Source organism: Emys orbicularis, chromosome 1, assembly GCF_028017835.1.
Source record: "Emys orbicularis isolate rEmyOrb1 chromosome 1, rEmyOrb1.hap1, whole genome shotgun sequence".
NCBI lineage: Eukaryota > Metazoa > Chordata > Testudines > Emydidae > Emys > Emys orbicularis.
Genome location: NC_088683.1, coordinates 206,417,397 through 206,436,765, shown reverse-complemented (window position 1 = coordinate 206,436,765; position 19,369 = coordinate 206,417,397). Strand labels below are relative to the sequence as shown.

The following is a 19,369-nucleotide window of genomic DNA, read 5'->3' as shown; positions in this document are numbered from 1 at the left end:
ATCCTGGCTAATAGCCATTAATGGACTTAACCTCCATGAATGTATCTGTTTCCTAGAGACTGGCTCCATGGGGTCCCTCACAAACTGGAGACGGTTACCGTGGGTTTGTCTTTAGTATAGCTTATGTACATACTCCACGAACTGAGCATTTGAGCTTGTTCCAGAATTTGGGATGAGCCTATGTTGTGAAAACTGAAATGCTCAAAATAGCACATGCATGTGAATGGACACGGTGCTAAAATTAAATTAACCCAGGGGTTCTCAAACTGGGGGTCGGGACCTTTCAGGGGGTCACGAGGTTATTACTGGGGGTCGTGAGCTGTGAGCCTCCACCTCAAACCCTGCTTTGGTTCCAGCATTTATAATAGTGTTATATATATATAAAAGTGTTTTTAATTTATAAGGGGGAGTCAAACTCAGAGGTTTGCTATGTGAAAGGGGTCACCAGTACAAAAGTTTGAGAACCACTGAATTAACCCCTCTGGAGCCTTGGGGAATGCAGGGGAGGGAGGTCTCCCTTAGTAGGGTTGGGAGGGAGGTAGGTGGTGTATGATATTGCTCTTCTCGTGATCCCTCCCCCATGGCTCTCTCGGCTCTATCACTGTTAATCTAAAGTGGCTAATTTTAAATGAAGCTACCCCCCCCCCCCCATGAATCTCCCTATGGCACTGAAATTAAATGTAGACTATAATTTGGCATTTGAGAAGTGAAAGGGATGGTAGCCCTAAGGGAAAAGATAACAGCTTGGCTCTTTGTGTTAAATAGCTGTCTGCAAGCCTCAAACTGCTGAATGAGCTTTAGGGTAGGGAAGGCTGGGCCTCCCCAAACAGCCTGGCCCTGCCCCCTATCTGACCCCCACCCACTTCCTGCCCCCGACTGCCCCCCTCAGAAGGCCCAACCCATCCTGCTCCTTGTCCCCTCACCGCCCCCCGAGACCTCCCCCAACCACCACCCCAGGACCCCACCAACCCCCCCTGCTCCCTGTCCCCTGACTGCCCCGACCCCTATCCACCCCCGCCAAGTCCTGACAGACCCCCTGAACGCCCACGATCCAACCCCCCGTTCCCCATCCCCTGACCGCCCCCCCGCCAGCAGCGCTGTCCAGGGCCACTCCTGGGTTACCCCCGCCTCTCCCCTCTCAGAGCCTCAGCGCGCTGCGTCCAGAAGCTGCCCTGGCCCCTGGACAGAGCTGCAGTGGTGTGGCTCTGGCGGGACCGGAGCTCGCAGCCCCGCCCCCTTACCACGTGGCTCTGACTCAGCGGGAGGAGCTCAGGCCCCGCTGGAGCCATGCCGCTGCAGCGCTGTCCAGGGCCGCTCCTGACGCGGCACGCTGAGGTGCCAGGGGATGGGGAAGGCGGGGGCAGGGCCGGGGGAGCCTCAGATGTTCTCGTGGGGCCGGGGGCAAATTGCCCCACTTGCCCCCCCCCCACCCCCCGAAGTTCACTCCCAAGGTGATTTCTGCATTTCACATGAATCAGCTTATTCAGCTTTCAACCTTTTATCCCAAACCTCATCAGGATCATAGGAAATCCCCCATACGCTCAACGTGAGGAGAGCCTGGGCCTTTTATTTGGACAGAACAAGAGCTTTCAGAAAATCTCTGAGACTCTTACTCTCTGTTGCAGACAAGTCAAAAGTTATAGTGATTTCAGCTCAAAGACTCTCTAAGTGGGTTGCAGGCTGCATTAAACAGTTACCACTTGTGTAATGTAACACCCCCATCTTAAATGCGCATGCACTCTGAGGCCAGTCTCTTCCAGTCACCTTCTCGAAGGTATCCTATTATCAGAACTCTGCCAAGCAGCTATCTGGCATCTGCACCCACTTTTACAGAACACTGCCATCTTGGGGGATTTGGCTGCAGATGCCAAATTCAGTGCCACAGTACTATCATCCATATTGGACTTGACCGAAATCCTAGCTTCAGTGGTGGGCACTGCTCGGGAGTCACCTACAGTGGAACACCCATAGGGGGACACATCTTGAAGAACCATTGTTAGTGCTCAAGGTGAATAACTTCTTCGTTGTCTCCTTAAGATGAAGGATCAATACAGAGTCTCTGTTCCTTGTATTTCCAAAGGGATTTCTTTGCCTTATAAGTCAGGAAGGCTTCTTGGGCATTCAGTCTCCTGTGTCTCTGTGGGGTGCAGGAGCCATGTTCATTCTCTTTCAGTTCAGGCTCAAGATGATCCCTGCTGGTTTAGCCTTTTTTACAGCTAATGTAGATTTAAGTAAACCCATCCTTTTGTCTAGGACAGACCTGTTTATCACCTATACCTAGACTAGGCTGCTTTTGTTTTAAAGATGTTCTAGTAATGTCATGCACAGGGAATTCATAATTTCACATATATTAACACATGAATTTTACCATGATATTAATGACCATGTTGTTAGCTTTCATATACCTCACAAGGCATATTTTGTACAAATATTGCAGTAGTATGTAGGGTGTGAATACAGGCGTGCCATGGGTTACAAAAGTATATCAAAAGAAAGTCAGATCCAGGTTGACTAAAGCCAAGGAGGAGGAAGTATCACTGTCAATCACAAATGGATATGTTTGTAACAAAAACAATCCCAGAACTAAAATAAAAGATAGAATTGAGAATTGCAGAATTTTTTTATGGCTGTGATACTTCCTTTTCTGTTATTGAGAATCAACTTTTCAAGTAATGACCAGCTGCCTCAGGCCGAGCTCCAAAGCACCCAATCAAAAGCAGGTAGAAGGTGAATTGTTAGATGTGGTTACAGATGGCTTGAGGGTGGAAGCACACAACAAATTACATGGGAAAGAATTTGTTAATACCGGATGCCTGGAATAATGTGTGCAGATAAGGAAAACTATGGTTTATCAGCAGCTGATACTGGAAGCAATAAGAAGAATGGAATGTAGTGTGCTATCCTGGCAAGAGAAGCCAAAAAAACCAGCAGATAATATTCACCCAAGAGTTCTGAAGGAACTCAAACATTAAATTGCAGAACTACTAATTAGTATGTAACCTAGCACCTCAAACAGCCTCTGTACAGGATGTGTGGTGGATAGCTACCATAATGCTGAGTTTTAAAAAAGGCTCCAGAGGTGATCCTGGCAATTACAGGCCCGTGCGCCTAACTTCAGTTCCAGGTAAATTGATTGAAACTATAGTAAAGAACAGAATTATCAGACACACAGATAGCACGCTATGTTGGAGAAGACTAAACACAGCTTTTGTAAAGGGAAATCATGCCCCACCAATCTATTAGAATTTTTTGAGGGGTTCAACAAATGTGGATGATGTATACTAGTGGAAAAAGTACGGAAAATAAACAGGAAGAACTAGAAATGCTAGTGAATAAACACAACTATGATATAGTTGGCATCACAGAGACTTGGTGAGGTAATACATGACTGGGTATAGAAAGGGGTACAGCTTGCTCAGGAAGGAAAGGCAGGGGTGGATGAGGCGTTTTTTAAACTAACATAATTATCCAAAGCACAGGACTTGGTGGTGATGGGGGACTTGAACTACTCAGACATCTGTTGGGAAAATAATACAGCAGGGCACAGATAATCCAACACATTTTTGGCATGCATTGGAGATGATTTTTTTTATTTCAGAAGTTGGCGATAGCAACTTGGGGAAAAGCTGTTCTAGATTTGATTCTGACAAATCAGGAGGAACTGGTTGAGCATTTGAAAGTGGAAGGCACATTAGGTGAAAGTGATCATGAAATGATAGCGTTCATGATTCTAAGGAACGGTAGGAGGAAAAACAGCACAATAAAGATAATGGATTTCAACATGGGCAGTGGGTGGATCTCCCCTTTGGGGAGGCTAGCCCCCAGCTCCACCCCTTCAGTGGGAGTTAGGTATCTAAATACCTTTTATGATCTGGACTAAAGTACACTGTGGTGGAGGGTGAGTGCCAGCAGCCTGATGGAAATACAAAATATTTTTTGGATACTTATGGGGAATTGTGTGCTGTTGGTAACCCTAACTCAGGCAGCATAGCAAAGCTCATATCCCTTGCATAGGCCTTAAAATGTCTCAGGGTCTCCCGATCCAAACCTTATTTGTAAATTCTCATAGTGAACTAAAGGCATAGTAGCGTGACCAGACGTCCCGATAAAATCGGGACCGTCCTGATATTTAGGTGTTTGTCCCGCATCCCGACCGATCTTTGGTCGGGACGCAATTTGTCCTGATATTTCACTCTGCCGGCAGCACTGTTTTTTTTTTTTTTTCTCCACCAGTGGACCCCCCCCATCCTCCATGTGTCCCGATATTTTCTTCCTCTCATCTGGTCACTCTAAGGCATAGTGACAGGTTTCAGAGTAGCAGCCGTGTTAATCTGTATCCCCAAAAAGAACAGGAGTACTTGTGGCACCTTAGAGACTAACAAATTTATTTGAGCATAAGCTTTCGTGGGCTACAGCCCACTTCATCAGATGCATAGAATGGAACATACAGTACGAAGATATATATAACATCTTAAGAGTTTGTATCGCAACTTCCACCTTTTCGTGTTCTCTGTATGTATATATATCTTCATACTATATGTTCCATTCTATGCATCTGATGAAGTGGGCTGTAGCCCACAAAAGCTTATGCTCAAATAAATTTGTTAGTCTCTAAGGTGCCACAAATACTCCTGTTCTTTTTAAAGGCATAGTCTTGAGAGTGAAAACTAGTACAGTAAGGGACAGTGACCTGAACATGTTTGCAAGGCAAAATGACATGGGTAGTTCAAACCCTTTGGGCTCTTCGCTGGGAACCCAGTCCAGGGAAGTGCTTGGCCCATCTTGAGTTTTGGGAACCTTCAAGCGAGAAGCAGCCTGGAAGCAACACAGAGATGGCCAGGTCAGAGAAAGCCCCAGCGGCGCTAGTTTGGCACCGGCGGCTCCTGCCCTGGTTCGGGGGGTTTGGTCCCGCGGGTGGGAGCGCTCAGGGGACCCCACAACGAGGTGCCTGATTTAACATGGGGCATGGGGAGGTGCCGTTGTCGCTCACTCCGTCACAGGGGTGCCGGGGGCAGCTGCGCCCTAGGGGAGGAGACGCGCGTTGCCCCGGCTCGGGCCGCCACCGCTCGCCCTTCCCCTCCCCGGGGGAGCCCGGCCGGTCCGCGCTGCACGAGCGGGCGCTGCCCTCCCAGCATTGCCTGCCGAGACCAGCAGGCGCCTCCTGTCCCACTGCCTGCGCGGCCCCTGCCGGCCACCACCAGCCCACTTTGGCCTCCGCCGCGGCGCAGCAGCTGCCGGCTGCTCCCACGGGCCAGCCGCACGCGCATCTCCCAGTCCCCCTCCCCCTCCTCGCCAACGTGCAGACGCCCCCTCAGTGCCTCGTCACTCTCTTTCTTCCTACATCCCCCTCCGCGGCCGGATCTCGCTTCCCCCCGCACCCACAGCAGCAGCGGCGGCGACCCCCCCACTAGCTCCAGTACCGACAGGCCGCGGGCTACTTTTGACCCGAGAAGGGTTCAAAGAAGAATACAAACATTTCCCTCCACCACCCCAGTCTCCCCGGCTAGGGACTATTTTTTCACCCAACCCTCCCCGGCGGAGAAGACAGCCTCGGCACTGGGACGGGTCGCTCCGCGGCAATGGCGGCCAGGCCGAGGCTGAGTTAGAGCGAGGCGGGGGGAGACTCGCTCGCGGTGGGGGAGGCGCTGATAGGACTATGCCGAGCGGGGCCCTGCCCGCGCCAAACGCTGCCTGAGCCCGTGTCCTGCCTTGGCAGTAGCGGCTGGGCCGCCCCCGACATGGCCGAGCCCTCGGTCCCCTCCTCCGGCGGCGGCTCCCTGCCGCTCATTGAATCAGGTAACAGCGGAGCGCGTGAGGGAGCCGGCCGGGCGCCGCCGGTTCTGCTGCTCCCCGCCGCCGCCATCTTCCCGGTCATGATTATGAATTACAGTCGCTGAGGGGCTCCCCCGCCCCGCTGCTCAGCCCCGCGCTCATCGCTCTCCCCCGTCTCTCTTGCAGAGCTCTACTTCCTCGTCGCCCGCTTCCTGACCACCGGGCCCTGCCGGAGAGCGGCGGAGGTGAGTAGAGCCCGGCAGCGCCCGCCGCGGCTGCTGCTGCCGCCGCCACCAAGGGCTCCGGTGCCTGGCCCCGAGCCCTGTGCAGCTGCGGTGGCCGCTGAAGAGAGGGCGAGGTTTGGTTCCCCCTCCCTAACTCGTGTGCATCTGTTTCTTCCTTCCCCTGCAGGTGCTGGTGCAGGAGCTGGAGCAGCACCAGGTCTGTGTGTGAGACTCTCTCTGCTGCCTTTCTCCCTCTCCTATCCTCTTACCTTTTCCCTTTAAGTCATTCATCTCTTTAAAAAAAAAACCCCACATTGTTTTGAATTTGATCTCCCCACCCTTCCCCTTTTAATCACTCATTTTTGTTTCTTTTTCAATTTAGTTGCTTCCTAAAAGGTTGGATTGGGAAGGAAATGAGCATTGTAGAAGTTATGAAGATTTGGTGAGATTTAAAAAACAACAACGTTGAATTAGAATGATAATGTTAATGTTAGACCCTCCACTTAATAAAAAACAGCTGTTACAAAAATAATTAAATGTATTTCACCCTGGGTTTGGGAGGAGACAGAAGGCTGATTTTTAGAAGGGGTGTTTGACTTCTTTACCTTAAACTAACAAACAAAAACATAAGGGATTAGGGGTGTTTTTAATTGGAGGATATTGTTATGTAGCATAGGCGGGGCTTCGGGTTATGCCATTTGCCTATGTTCCTGCCTACCTATGGGGAAGAGCCAATCTGTTAAGAGGTTTCATTTCTGTGTTTCACTCGGAGACTTGTTAAGCAGGTTTTGATTGGACGGTATTTATTTTCTATTTGGTTTCCTGCATCTGCTGCTTTCAACAGATTAGGAAACAAAATCACTGGTACAGAAATTGGGGGTGGGGATTTGTAGTGGCGTCTTTCTGATTTACTGGCCATACTAATCAAAATGTTCCGAAAGATGCCCTTTGGCTCAGGGCTGCACAACTTGTGCCAAATTAATTGCACTAAATGTATTTACAACAATTTCAGAGTAGAGATGTAACTGTTCCTGGTATTCTATTTTACTGTTTCTAAAATACTGCATGATAATGTGTGGCTATGTGGATACAAACTAAAGGGAGGACAGCATCAATAGGAAGTCTGTAGTTCAGTTTATTTATATTACTTTTTAAAAAAGCTTGGCGTAGTTAGTTCCAAGTAATAAACCAGCCTCTGAGTTCCTCTGCTAATCTTTGGAGTTTTACAATCAAATTCTGTTTTTTCCTCATGTTTTTCCATACTTTGACAAAGTAAAGTGGTATGTGACTGAAGGTACAGGGAAAGAGTGAAATTGACTACACACAATTCAAAAATGTGAAAAATGTAGATATACTTTTAAAAACAAAAAGGTAGCCACAAATGTAATTTTGAATTTGACAGTTCCCTTATTTGAGCAAATGTATGTAGTACTGCTTTAAATCAGTACACTGAAGGACCAATCCTGCTCACTTTACTTGCATGAAGTCAACAGGATTACTTTCCAAGATCTGGCCTAAATTTAGGTAAGCACAGAAAGTTTTCTTGTGAAGGATGTTACGTAGGCCCCAATTCTTCTGCAAATGTGGTGCTGGCATATTCCTATGCTGAGTCTCATTGACTTTGGGGCTTCATGATCTGTCTGTGCATGTGATTTCCTAGGATTGGAGCCTTTGTGTATGTGTCTCCCTTCTCCCCTACAACAACAAAAAAATCCCTGTCTGTGCTGTTAATAGTTTAGGTTATCAAAATTTCTGCTTTTTAACATATTTTTACTTTGCCATTTATGCTGTTTAGGTACTTTTAATTGTCTAAGTGTAAAAATAGGCTAATCAGTTTCATTCTTTTGGGTTTGGGTTTCAGGGACAGCTGGCAAACATTTAAGGCCCAAAACCTGCAATGTTGAGCATTTGGGTGTATTCCATGTCAAACCAAGTACTCATTACAGAATCTGAGCCTGAGCTTAAATAACTGCTGTCACGAAAACTCAAAACCAACCATTTTTAAAAAAATAATCTTTTATTAGGCTTCTTAAAACTTTTTAACAAGACTTACATTGGGTATAAATTACACGAAGGTAGTATCTCTTTTTATAAGCTGTATTTCGTAAATATACTTGAAGGGGAAAATTAAGCTTTCTACTTTGAAGCATCTTGATCAGTACTCTTGTATCTCTTTAGAGGATGTGGCAAACATTCTTCAATAAATGATGAAAAGATTTAAGTATACTTATTGATCTACCAAATATTGTTTAGCAATCAGTCTTAGTAACATAATTACTGTATTATACATTCAGATATGTTTCAGTGTTCAGTAACACTGACTCTTTCACTAAATTCATTTCTCAAGTTTTCAGATACTGAAAGTAATGCATAACTTTATTTCAGTGTCTGATTAATCACATTTTCTTTTCAGGCCAAAACCAGTATAAATGTTATGGTTTTAGAATTTTAAAATGACACTACTTACAGTACTGGATTTTTTTTAAGCTAATTTAATTAATGTCTCTGACTGTCACTAATAATAGTAAAAATCCCATTTAGTTGTCCTGTTTAAGTTCTGCTTAATACTTGTATTTATGTCAATTAAGTCACCTTAACATTAAGTGAGTTCCACTTTCAGATTCTTAGTGCTGCAGTATTTGGGTTTTAAACACTGCTGGGGATTTCTTAAAATTTCAATGTAAATAATCATTTTTATTTTTAAATTACAGAAAATTTTCTATTGGTCCTAAGTTTTTATTTATTTATTTATTTTAAACTTAACTTTAAGGCAGGGATTGGCAACCTTTGGCCCGGGGCCCGCCAGGGTAAGGCCGATCGCGGCTCCCACTGGCCGCGGTTCGCGCCGCTTCCTGCCGCCCCCATTGGCCTGGAGCGGCGTGCCAAAGGTTGCCGATCCCTGCTTTAAGGTAATTTGGGTGTAATTTAAGTTGAGTTTGTCCTTTTTTAAATATACAGAAGTCAAGGCACTGGTTTTGGTTCTCACAACTATAACTCATCCCCCATGTACGTATGAAACATGTATGCAGGTTAAGACAAGTACTTGCCAAATGAGTGTACAGCAATAGTGTGTGGGGGTCTGATTTTTACTTTTCTGGTTATGGGGCAGCCTGAGCCTCAAGTTAAGGTTGACTTTTTGATATTTTGATATTTTTATCTTATGGGCACACTAATTCATACTTATAAACAAAAATTTGGCCAATTTGTGGAGGCTGTGGAAACCCTAACTTTGAATATGTGACTCCTACTCAAGTAGGTTGTCAGTCATGAAGTTGTATACATGTTTTTTGCAGTGAACTTTGAAAAAATGAAAATATGAGAAATAAAATGCGCATGCATTTTTGGTTGCAAGATGCTGTGCTTGTGTATACTTGGATTCTAAATTAAGTATATCTGAGAATCCTTTGTGAGTGGGTAAAGGACGTGATCTTATTCCCCTAAGATGTCTGTGGAAGCTTTGGAAGGTTTGCCATTGAGTTCAGTGAGAGTAGGATTGTTTGCTGCATTTCATAGTTTCCTTGAAGAATCCAATGCTCTTTCCAGAGGAGCTAGGTAGATGACTTAAGCCTTAAGTGATGTCAGTGGACTACAACTTTCCAGTTTGTACAACTCTTAGTCAACATTGCCAATTATATTCATTTGTCTCTTGCGTTTGACCATAACATAATTTTTTCGGACATACAGTAGACAAAAAATGAATCAAGGAGCCTTAGTATTTTTGTGGAGTGTTGGTTAAATCAGACAAAAAATAGTGAGCATGAGACATGATTATATCATGTAGAATTGAAACACTGAAATTTGTGTGCATCTGGAGCAAAGTGGTGGTGTTGCTTATGCTAAAGCTTTACTCTTAATTGTGGTAAAATATCTTTTATGGAAAATACTGAATATGAGAGGGTGCTCCAGTCTGAGCCATTTGTGTGAAGTCTGTATTTTCCATAGTAAGATGTTGATGTATAGTAGGTCTCTCTACAACAGCTTTCCCATTCCTGGATAATTTTTAAATTTTAAAAGTTTAAAGTTTAAAATTCATTACTGTAAAGATCAGAGTTTATATAACTGATTCTGCTCTATGAATTATATAATATAAATATTTAGGCACTTCTAAATGTTAATGTAAATACCGACATACATAGGATCATCTATTTTAGATATGCCATATATTTGTTTTAAACTTAAATTCTTATCAGGTCTTATCCAACAAACATGTGGCTCCAGATCATTTGTTGCAAATTTGCAAGCGTATTGGCCCTATACTGGATAAAGAGATTCCACCCAGCATTTCAAGAGTGAATTCCTTACTTGGTGCAGGGAGGCAGTCATTGCTACGTACAGCGAAAGGTATTGTTTTATTTTTAATTATTTAAATTTTTGCAATTACAGTGGGGAGTGGGGTGGGAAGCCTGTCCAGGGGTCTGAGCGCTATTGCCGTGTATTAAAAGTAAACCCTGCAAATTTTCCAAGACTAGGAGGGGAAACTGAAACAACCCTGGCCGCTAATATTAGCTATCGGCACACAAATAATCTGCAGTCAGCTCACTCCTCCTGCTCTGAAGATCAACAGATTTCGGCTATTTTGGACTAAGAATGGGGACAATGAATTGCAAAATTCAGACCACTGATAGAGAGTACTCTCTTAGCAGCTCCCTTTGTTTAATTTAGACTAAGAATGTTCTTGTTTGAGCACCTCCTCTGACCACAGTCATAGGGAATATCTTTAAGAAAGGGATGGGTTTGAATAGAAAGGGCCCAAGTCAGCTAGGGCTTTACAGGTCAAAAACTGGGCTCTTTTGGATTAAGAGTGGGGACAGTGAGTTGCAAAATTCAGGCCGTTGATAGAGAGTACTCTCTTAGAAGCTCCCTTTGTTTAAGTTAGACTAAGAATGTTCTTGTTTGAGCACCTCCTCTGACCACAGTTGTAGGGAATATCTTTGAGAAAGGGATAGTCTTGAATAGAAAGGGCCCAAGTCAGTTAGGGCTTTATAGGTCAAAAACAACAGATTGACTTCACCCATAATCCAATAGAGCGCGAATGCAGATATCTCTCACCTTTTCTACCTAGTACTTTCCAAATACTTTGCCCAGTGCTTGGATAGGGGCACAGATGAGGGCTAGCTTGCTGATGTTCAATCCAGATAAAGTGGAAGTGATGTTGGTAGGATGAGGGGAAGCAACTGGAAGATAAGTCAGTGATTTGTATGTGTGCCTTTACTCTGGGTATGTACCTGCTGTTTGTTATGAGCGTTTGAATACTGTTGGATTCCCAGCTGCTCTCAGTGACATCAATGACCAGGACAGCTTTTTTCATTTGCACTGGACCAGGAGTTGACAGTTTCTTTGACCCACACTTTGCTAATTTGATCCATGCTTTTGTTGTTGCAACAATTTAATCTTGAGGTATGCTATGCATGGAGGTATGTGTGAAACTTCACTTAAGCCAGCTTCTTCAGTTTCTGAGCAGATTAAGGTATAGTTCCACCTCCATAAATGTAGAAATAGACACTTGGTGATTATTGCTAGATTGTGAATGTCAGGTGATGAATGTTTAATTTTTGAGCAATGGTTGCACAATTGTTTCTTTCAGAGAGGCTGGCAACTTACTTTTCCCACAGAAAGTCACGACAACCTCTCTTTCAAAGAGGAGGGACATGTATCTGCCGTCCAATGGAGGTAGCCAGAACTAATCAAGCTGTCTATGACTGAACAGATCCACTGATTGAAAATTTGTGGGTGTTATGGAAGAGGCAAAGAAACCCTCTTCTCAGTCATGACAAGATGTTTTAAAAAACACAACCTTTTGCTACCTATCAGATTGGCATGAGACTACTGTCACCAGTGCTCTATCTGTCTTTAATCCCACTTCAGTTGTTGATGGGTCATTGGTAAACATGGTGACCTGTGAGAACAAAGTGGGGGAAGAGAATGCCTAAAAGCCACTTAAGCAATAGTTGAGGACGAAATATTATAAAACCCAACCCAAACCCTTCTTAGAGTAGTTTTTAATTGGAGTCTCATCCTCCCTTGGAGCCTTTTGGAAATGCTCTGGTTTTTTATGCCTTCGTATACCATCAAGAGGTTCCTGGCTTCAGCTGAGGTCCATTCCAATCTCAATTTGTGGAGATACCTCTCTGAGTATCTGCCTCAGATCATGATGGGGCTTTTCAGTGTATCAAGGCACTCTGTACATAAATGCCAGTCCCTTTTTGACTCTGCTTGTGGATCTCGAGGGATAACATGGTAGTGATCCATTTTTTGGAGTAGGAGAGCTCCTGCACTTTGTGTTTGATAGAAATGGCTCACTATATATAACACCACCAATTGTGCCAAAACCAATCCAGCAGTGTCTTCCCATTCACATTTTAGTAATGCATGTGAAGTCGGGCCTCATTTCTGATCGTGGATGGTTGACAGTAATGCTAGGCTGGTGATTAAGTAATCAGTAAGACCTTCAGGTGTTTCTAGTGTATTTGTATGTGAGAGAAATTCTGTGGGGTTTGTATTATTTTTTTAACTGCATTTTATGGTGTGGACTATTTTAGCGGATGCCACTGCATTTCCCAGTTACCTCTCTTCTGCACTTCACTAGCTCCACAGTGAATGGAGCAGTGACTTTGCATTTGTTGTGAATCAGACTTGCTGCCATTTCAGCACTCGACCTGTTAAAATAAATAACTTTTAATATTGGGGAAAGTCTCCTCTCTTCCTGTAGTCAAACAGCTGACCCATTGGCACAAATTTAAAAATAAATAAATAAATACATAAATAATAATAATAATAAAAAAGCCGCCTTTGGGCAGAAAACAGTCCTATAAAATGTCAGCCTAAAAGGTGACAGTGTTGAAAAGATGTAAAACGGGTAGAATGGAAATGCTTGTGCAACCCAATCTGCAGTACTAGCTACTTACATATAACATGTAAAAAAGTTTCTTATGGTGATACTGGATGGACAGAGTGCAGTTCTTTGAGGGGGAACTTCTCGTTTTAAATAAATCTTTAAGTGCTTTCATTGTTTTGGAAAAAGGGACCCATAATACTTTTCAAGAATAGCCTAGACACATGTGATCTTATTTTTATTATCTGTAAACTGCCATGAGGACAGATGTTGCTAAAAATATATTTTGCAAAAAAACTTTATAAGTTGACTTCGAATAGCCAGAGTTATTTTGTTGCTTTATTTATAACCGCATCAATAATGCAGACAACTCAATTAGTAAATCATTTACTGTATAAATGTATGATCTGTATTTTGTGCAGAAATGAGTATGTTGGTACTTCACAAATAATTAAAGTCCTCTGAGCCTTTGGAGCAAGTGACTGTGTGTGTCATTATTAAACCTCCCTTGCCAGGACAGTATTGTAACCTGTCTTAAAACTAGGCTTTCAAACTGTTGTTGGAAAGTTTTAGGTTGAGAGGTTCTGAGCTCCTTCAGCTCTTGTTAAATTTAATATTGCGGTACGAGGCCCTTTGTCAGGCTTATTCATTACTGTTTTTGCTAAACTTTATAATGGATTTCAGAACAGTAACATTTGTTTTGCTTTTCTGAAATGTGCTCTTATGGGTAACTTTCTATACAACTAACATTGATGTCAAAGATTGCAGGAATACTGTTTGGAAGTGCTCTGCTTTAGCTGCTCTTCGTAGAGGAAGACCTCCTGAAATTCCTGTAAACTATGGCCCTCCACCAAACCTTGGTACGTAGATGATAAAATCATTTCTAACTTCAGTGTGATATGTATTTCTTGACACTTATATTCTCTATGCTTCTCTTCATATAAATAGTGATGGAAATTGCATTTAAGAACCAGCTCTAAAAGTTTACTTATAGAATTTTATATTACTTCAGTGGGGCTCTGCATGAGCACAGGGGTCCACCCATGTAGAATTCATTGCAGGAGAAAGGTGTTAGATTCTAAATGAAAGTCTTTCTGCTTTAAAAAACCCAGTGTACAAATAAGCAAATAGAGATACTTATGGTATCTGCAAGTCAGTGGTGTTTGGTTAAAAGGACTCTCTTGTTTATGAAAGTACATAGCAAAATGTGAGGTAGAAGATGCTGTCTGTCTTTGTAAAAAAAAACTACTTTATTTGGGGCGAGATTACATTAAAAAGCTGCCCTGCTTCTTTGTAACATAAACCCACAAACTCAGAATAAACTTTGGAGTTCTGTACACAAGTTAGAGAGTCACTTTACTAAATCCAGTAATCTATTGGTTATGGAAGCAAGACAGAGTGGCTATCTACAGGAGACCTGTTTTTTTTTTTTAATTACCATCTAAGCTCCCTAGAAATAATTTTTAAACATGGCTTTTCACAGGATGATTTATTTTTTTTTGCTTGCATTCTTTAATCTATTTGTATTTGTTTTAGTGGAAGTAAATCGTGCAAAACAATTAACTGGGTATGCAACATATAGAACATCATTTCCAGGAAGTATGTATCAGCACATAAGGATGCATAGGCGGATTCTTGGCCATCTCTCTGCAGTCTACTGTGTTGCATTTGATAGGACTGGACACAGAATATTTACTGTGAGTTGATGCTGTGAATGCTGGGTCTTCTAGAACTATTTCTAATTGGATATCGGGAAAGTAGCTTTTAAATGCTCAGTATTTATGCCTGAAATATTCAGACCTCAGAATTTAAAGTTTAGAAATAAAGCTAATTAGCTCCTGCACTTCATTTGGGTGAACTGTTTGGCATGTGTATGGAGGGGAGCATTTTTGAACTGTTAGCCGTTATTGCTTATTAGGTACTGATATCTACATACATGCTTTTTTCTTTGATACATTTCTTTGTTTTGGGTGTTGCATGTTTGTGAATAGTGAAGAAGGCGACTGGTTTTATGGTATAGAGCTTTTGTTTTAACTGCCGTTATTTTGTGGATTTGGTAATGGAGAGAAAATTAACAAAAAGTCAGATTATTTTGATGTCATTTCAAATGTCTTCTGCTTGTGTTTGATATCAAAAACTGCTGTTATCTATTTGGATGAAACTAGGTTACTGTGAACTTCAGAGTAAGCCAAAATAATAAGGGATGACTTTTGTGTTATCAAACAGGCTAACTTTTTTCCACTTAAGGCTAGATTAACAGAAGAATTTAAGCAGCTAAAAGGGAAGTTATATGCCTAAATTAAACATTTAGGCACCACTGAGATCCTCAAAACCTCTGCTCAGCTGGTGTCTAAAATTCCCCAGTGTCTGAGTTCCCACCAGCAGTGTTCCCTAGATGCCTAGGTTTCTGCTAATGAGTATGCACACACTCCAGGTGCCTCTCTCATGTCTAAGCCCCAGCAGGGTCTTCAGGCTGGGTGTTGCCCCACTTGTGAGTTTTGATCCAGTTGTTGTTCTCAGAGTATGCCAGAATACTCTGTCAATGTGCAAAGCAAACATGATTCTGGGATGCATTAACAGGTGTGTTGTGAGCAAGACACGAGAAGTCATTCTTCCGGTCTACTCTGCGCTGGTTAGGCCTCAACTGGAGTATTGTGTCCAGTTCTGGGCACCACATTTCAAGAAAGATGTGGAGAAATTGGAGAGGGTCCAGAGAAGAGCAACAAGAATGATTAAAGGTCTTGAGAACATGACCTGTGAAGGAAGGCTGAAAGAATTGGGTTTGTTTAGTTTGGAAAAGAGAAGACTGAGAAGGGGACATAATAGCAGTTTTCAGGTATCTAAAAGGGTGTCATAAGGAGGAGGGAGAAAACTTGTTCACTTTAGCCCCTAAGGATAGAACAAGAAGCAATGGGCTTAAACTGCAGCAAGGGAGGTTTAGGTTGGACATTAGGAAAAAGTTCCTAACTGTCAGGGTGGTTAAACACTGGAATAAACTGCCTAGGGAGGTTGTGGAATCTCCATCTCTGGAGATATTTAAGAGTAGGTTAGATAAATGTCTATCTGGGATGGTCTAGACAGTATTTGGTCCTGCCATGAGGGCAGGGGACTGGACTCGATGACCTCTCGAGGTCTCTTCCAGTCCTGGAATCGATGAATCTATGAATGCTGGGAGGGAGTGATGGGCTGGGGGGAGAAGGAGGCAGCCTGTCTTATCTTTATTCCAGTGGCTAGGGCACTCACTTGCATGTGGGAATTCCTAGTTCGTTTCTCTCCTATACCTGATGTGGCGAAGAAATGTGAACTTGGATTTTCTACCTCTCAGGTGAATGCCTTAGCTCTTGGATTATACAGCAGACGCTCGCTAGAACGCGCGTCTTTATAGTGCGAATTCGGTTATAGCGGGGGACCGCGCATAGATCCCAAATTTAATTACCTTCATTGGAATCCATGGTAACGCGGTCCCCGTGTTAACGCAGGACCGCGCATGGATACTCATAGACTCATAGACTTTAAGGTCAGAAGGGACCATTATGATCATCTAGTCTGACCTCCCGCATGATGCAGGCCACAAAAGCTGACCCACCCACTCCTGGAATAATTCTCTCCCTTGACTCAGCTGTTGAAGTCCCCAAATCATGATTTAAAGACTTCAAGTCGCAGAGAATCCTCTAGCCAGCGACCCCTGCCCCATGCTGCGGAGGAAGGTGAAAAACCTCCAGGGCCTCTGCCAATCTACCCTGGAGGAAAATTCCTTCCCGACCCCAAATATGGCGATCAGCTGAACTCCGAGCATGCGGGCAAGATTCTCCAGCCAGACCCTCTGGAAAAAGTTCTCTGTAGTAGATACAAAACCCTGCGTTCTAGCGGGGGTCCGGTGTACTCGTTTTTTTTCTCTTTGGCTCAGTGAATAATTATTTATGCACAATGGAATAGCCTCAACAGGAGAGATTGAGACCCACACCAAAATATTCTATAGTCCAGTGGCTAGGACTCTCACCTGAGAGGTGGGAAATCCAAGTTCAAGTCCCTACTCCACATTAGACAGAGGGGGAAATTGAGTCTTCCACACCCCAGGTGAGTGCTCTACCCACTGGGCTAAAAGTTGGAGGCTGCTCCCTCCTCCTTCCCATGGTTGTTTCTTAAAAAAAAAAATAGCTTAGGCACCTAACTCCAGGTGAGGGTTCCTGGGTGAGAATCCCAAGCAGAGATAGATGCCTAATTTGATGAAAGGGATGTAGCTTTTTCACTAATTTTTGTGACTCGAGCCACTATGCAATATGACTAAATTTTAGGTTTCATAAACACCAATAGCATAAGCAGGGTTTAATCGAAAATCTTAATTTTCCAGACTCAGAATGTATTTCATCATCTTTAAAGACAAAACTGAAGCAGATAGTATCTTGAGTATTTATAAACTTGAACTTATGCCAGGTTCTGTAACCCTTTTTTCTTAGGGTTCAGATGATTGCTTGGTGAAAATTTGGTCAACTCACAATGGCCGGTTGCTCGCCACACTACGAGGTCATTCAGCCGAGATTTCTGATATGGCTGTGAATTATGAAAACACTATGATTGCAGCTGGAAGCTGTGATAAAATGATCAGGGTATGGTGTCTGAGAACTTGCGCACCAGTTGCTGTGCTCCAGGGACACACAGGATCCATTACATCTTTACAGGTATATTTCTAATTAATGGGCATGTCTATCCTTCGTCTTGTAGCTTTGTGTTTTCAACATCTAATAGCACACAAGCATTAAAACATACTAATACCATAATGATGTTTAGTTTTATGCCTCCAAATTAGTTGTAAAAACCACTGACAGTTTTAGTGTAAAACAGAAGGTAGCAGCCGTGTTAGTCTGTATCCGCAAAAAGAACAGGAGTACTTGTGGCACCTTAGAGACTAACAAATTTATTAGAGCATAAGCTTTCGTGGGCTACAACCCACTTCTTCGGATGCATCCAAAGAAGTGGGTTGTAGCCCATGAAAGCTTATGCTCTAATAAATTTGTTAGTCTCTAAGGTGCCACAAGTACTCCTGTTCTTTTTAATGAAAGAATAGTTTTGGTTCTTTTTTAATAAAAGGACAATATTAGGGTAAAAATTATATATTTAATTTAAGAGAAAATACATTAATACTGAATAATACAAAACAAAAATAAAACTCATATATGCACGAAAACATACTACCTCGACTGTTTTATGTCAACATAAATTATTAAAATCAAGACTTTAAAATATTGTAATCTTGTCACTTGTTTCCATTTCTCTCAGTTTAGAGTAAAAATAGACTAATCAGTTTCATATCCCACTTGTATGTTAGGATATTGTGAATATTGTAGAGGAATATTCCTTTCAAAGAACTATTTCTCAGGTTTAATATCAATTTATTTTAAACTTACTCCATAAAATATTCCAAAACTTTATATTTCAGAATTAAATTGATTTGATAATGTGTTAAGAAAAACACCCTATGCTTGAGAAACAGCAGTCCACAGTTTCTGACTTTATCTTAAAACACGCAAACATAGGACTCCTTATTTTGGGAATAAACAATGCACAAGTTTATTCTGTATGTTCTGTTGTGTGTAGTAGGTAATCCACTCTCTACTTTCAATATATAATGTACACCTGTACCTCAATATAACGCTGTCCTCGGGAGCCAAAAAATCTTACCTCGTTATAGGTGAAACCGCGTTATATCAAACTTGCTTTGATCCACCGAAGTGCGCAGCCCCCCCCCCCCCCCCGGAGCACTGCTTTACCGTGTTATATCCGCATTCGTGTTATATCGGGTCGCATTATATCGGGGTGGAGGTGTACTTTAATGTGAGTGCTGTGTTTTAACCATAGTCTTTCAAACTTTACATAGTTTAGGACCTTGTAATTCCACTTTTAACAAATCATACAGCAGGTTGTTTATTAGAAAATTTATACAATTTGCCACCAGTGCAGGCTGATTTGGGGGAGAGGAGCGGAAGGCTGGCATCTTCACCACACCCTTGTCTTACAGAAATCAATAGAAGATAAGTTCTCTTTCACCCAATTCTGTTTCCCTCCAGCACTCTGGAGTTGAGGTTCCTTTTCATTCCTGCACAGTTTGTGGTGCTTGTAAGCATTGCTTTGTCTCAGCACCCATTATACGTGACTTTTAAAATGCAGAACGCGAGTAGGCTGGTGGATTTGTTGAGTATTTGTACCTGAGACAGTTGTGTTGAATTTTCTTGTTGGCTGCTAAGCTTTGTGACTTTAATACTACTTTTACAAAATTGCATAAGGTTTTTGGTGTTGGGAAGAGTTGAAAAAAGTTAACCACTGTGTACGTTGCTTTTCACATCTCCTGTGTAGCTCTTTTTAAAGAGGTAGTCACCTGCGTAGCTTTGAATCAGTATCCTTAAAGAAAAGCATCAGTATGTGAACTTACATGTACAGAGCAAGTTACCTGTAAATGGTTAGACCAGGGGTAGGCAACCTTTCAGAAGTGGTGTGCCGAGTCTTCATTTATTCACTTTGATTTAAGGTTTTGCGTGCCGGTAAT

The 19,369-nt window shown here is 42.7% G+C and overlaps 1 protein-coding gene across 2 annotated transcripts in view; it reads left to right on the top strand.

The window, feature by feature from the left end:
• The first annotated feature begins 5,645 nt into the window (after positions 1-5,645).
• BRWD1 (bromodomain and WD repeat domain containing 1) overlaps positions 5,646-19,369 on the top strand; it is a 109,242-nt gene continuing 95,518 nt past the window's right edge. For both annotated transcript variants that reach the window (XM_065397572.1, XM_065397571.1), the window contains exons 1-8: positions 5,646-5,796; positions 5,959-6,017; positions 6,184-6,213; positions 6,379-6,438; positions 10,187-10,337; positions 13,590-13,688; positions 14,365-14,525; positions 17,286-17,507. In XM_065397572.1, the coding sequence (XP_065253644.1) occupies positions 5,739-5,796; positions 5,959-6,017; positions 6,184-6,213; positions 6,379-6,438; positions 10,187-10,337; positions 13,590-13,688; positions 14,365-14,525; positions 17,286-17,507 (840 nt within the window). In that variant the 5' untranslated portion in view covers positions 5,646-5,738. The remainder of the gene's footprint in view (positions 5,797-5,958; positions 6,018-6,183; positions 6,214-6,378; positions 6,439-10,186; positions 10,338-13,589; positions 13,689-14,364; positions 14,526-17,285; positions 17,508-19,369) is intronic.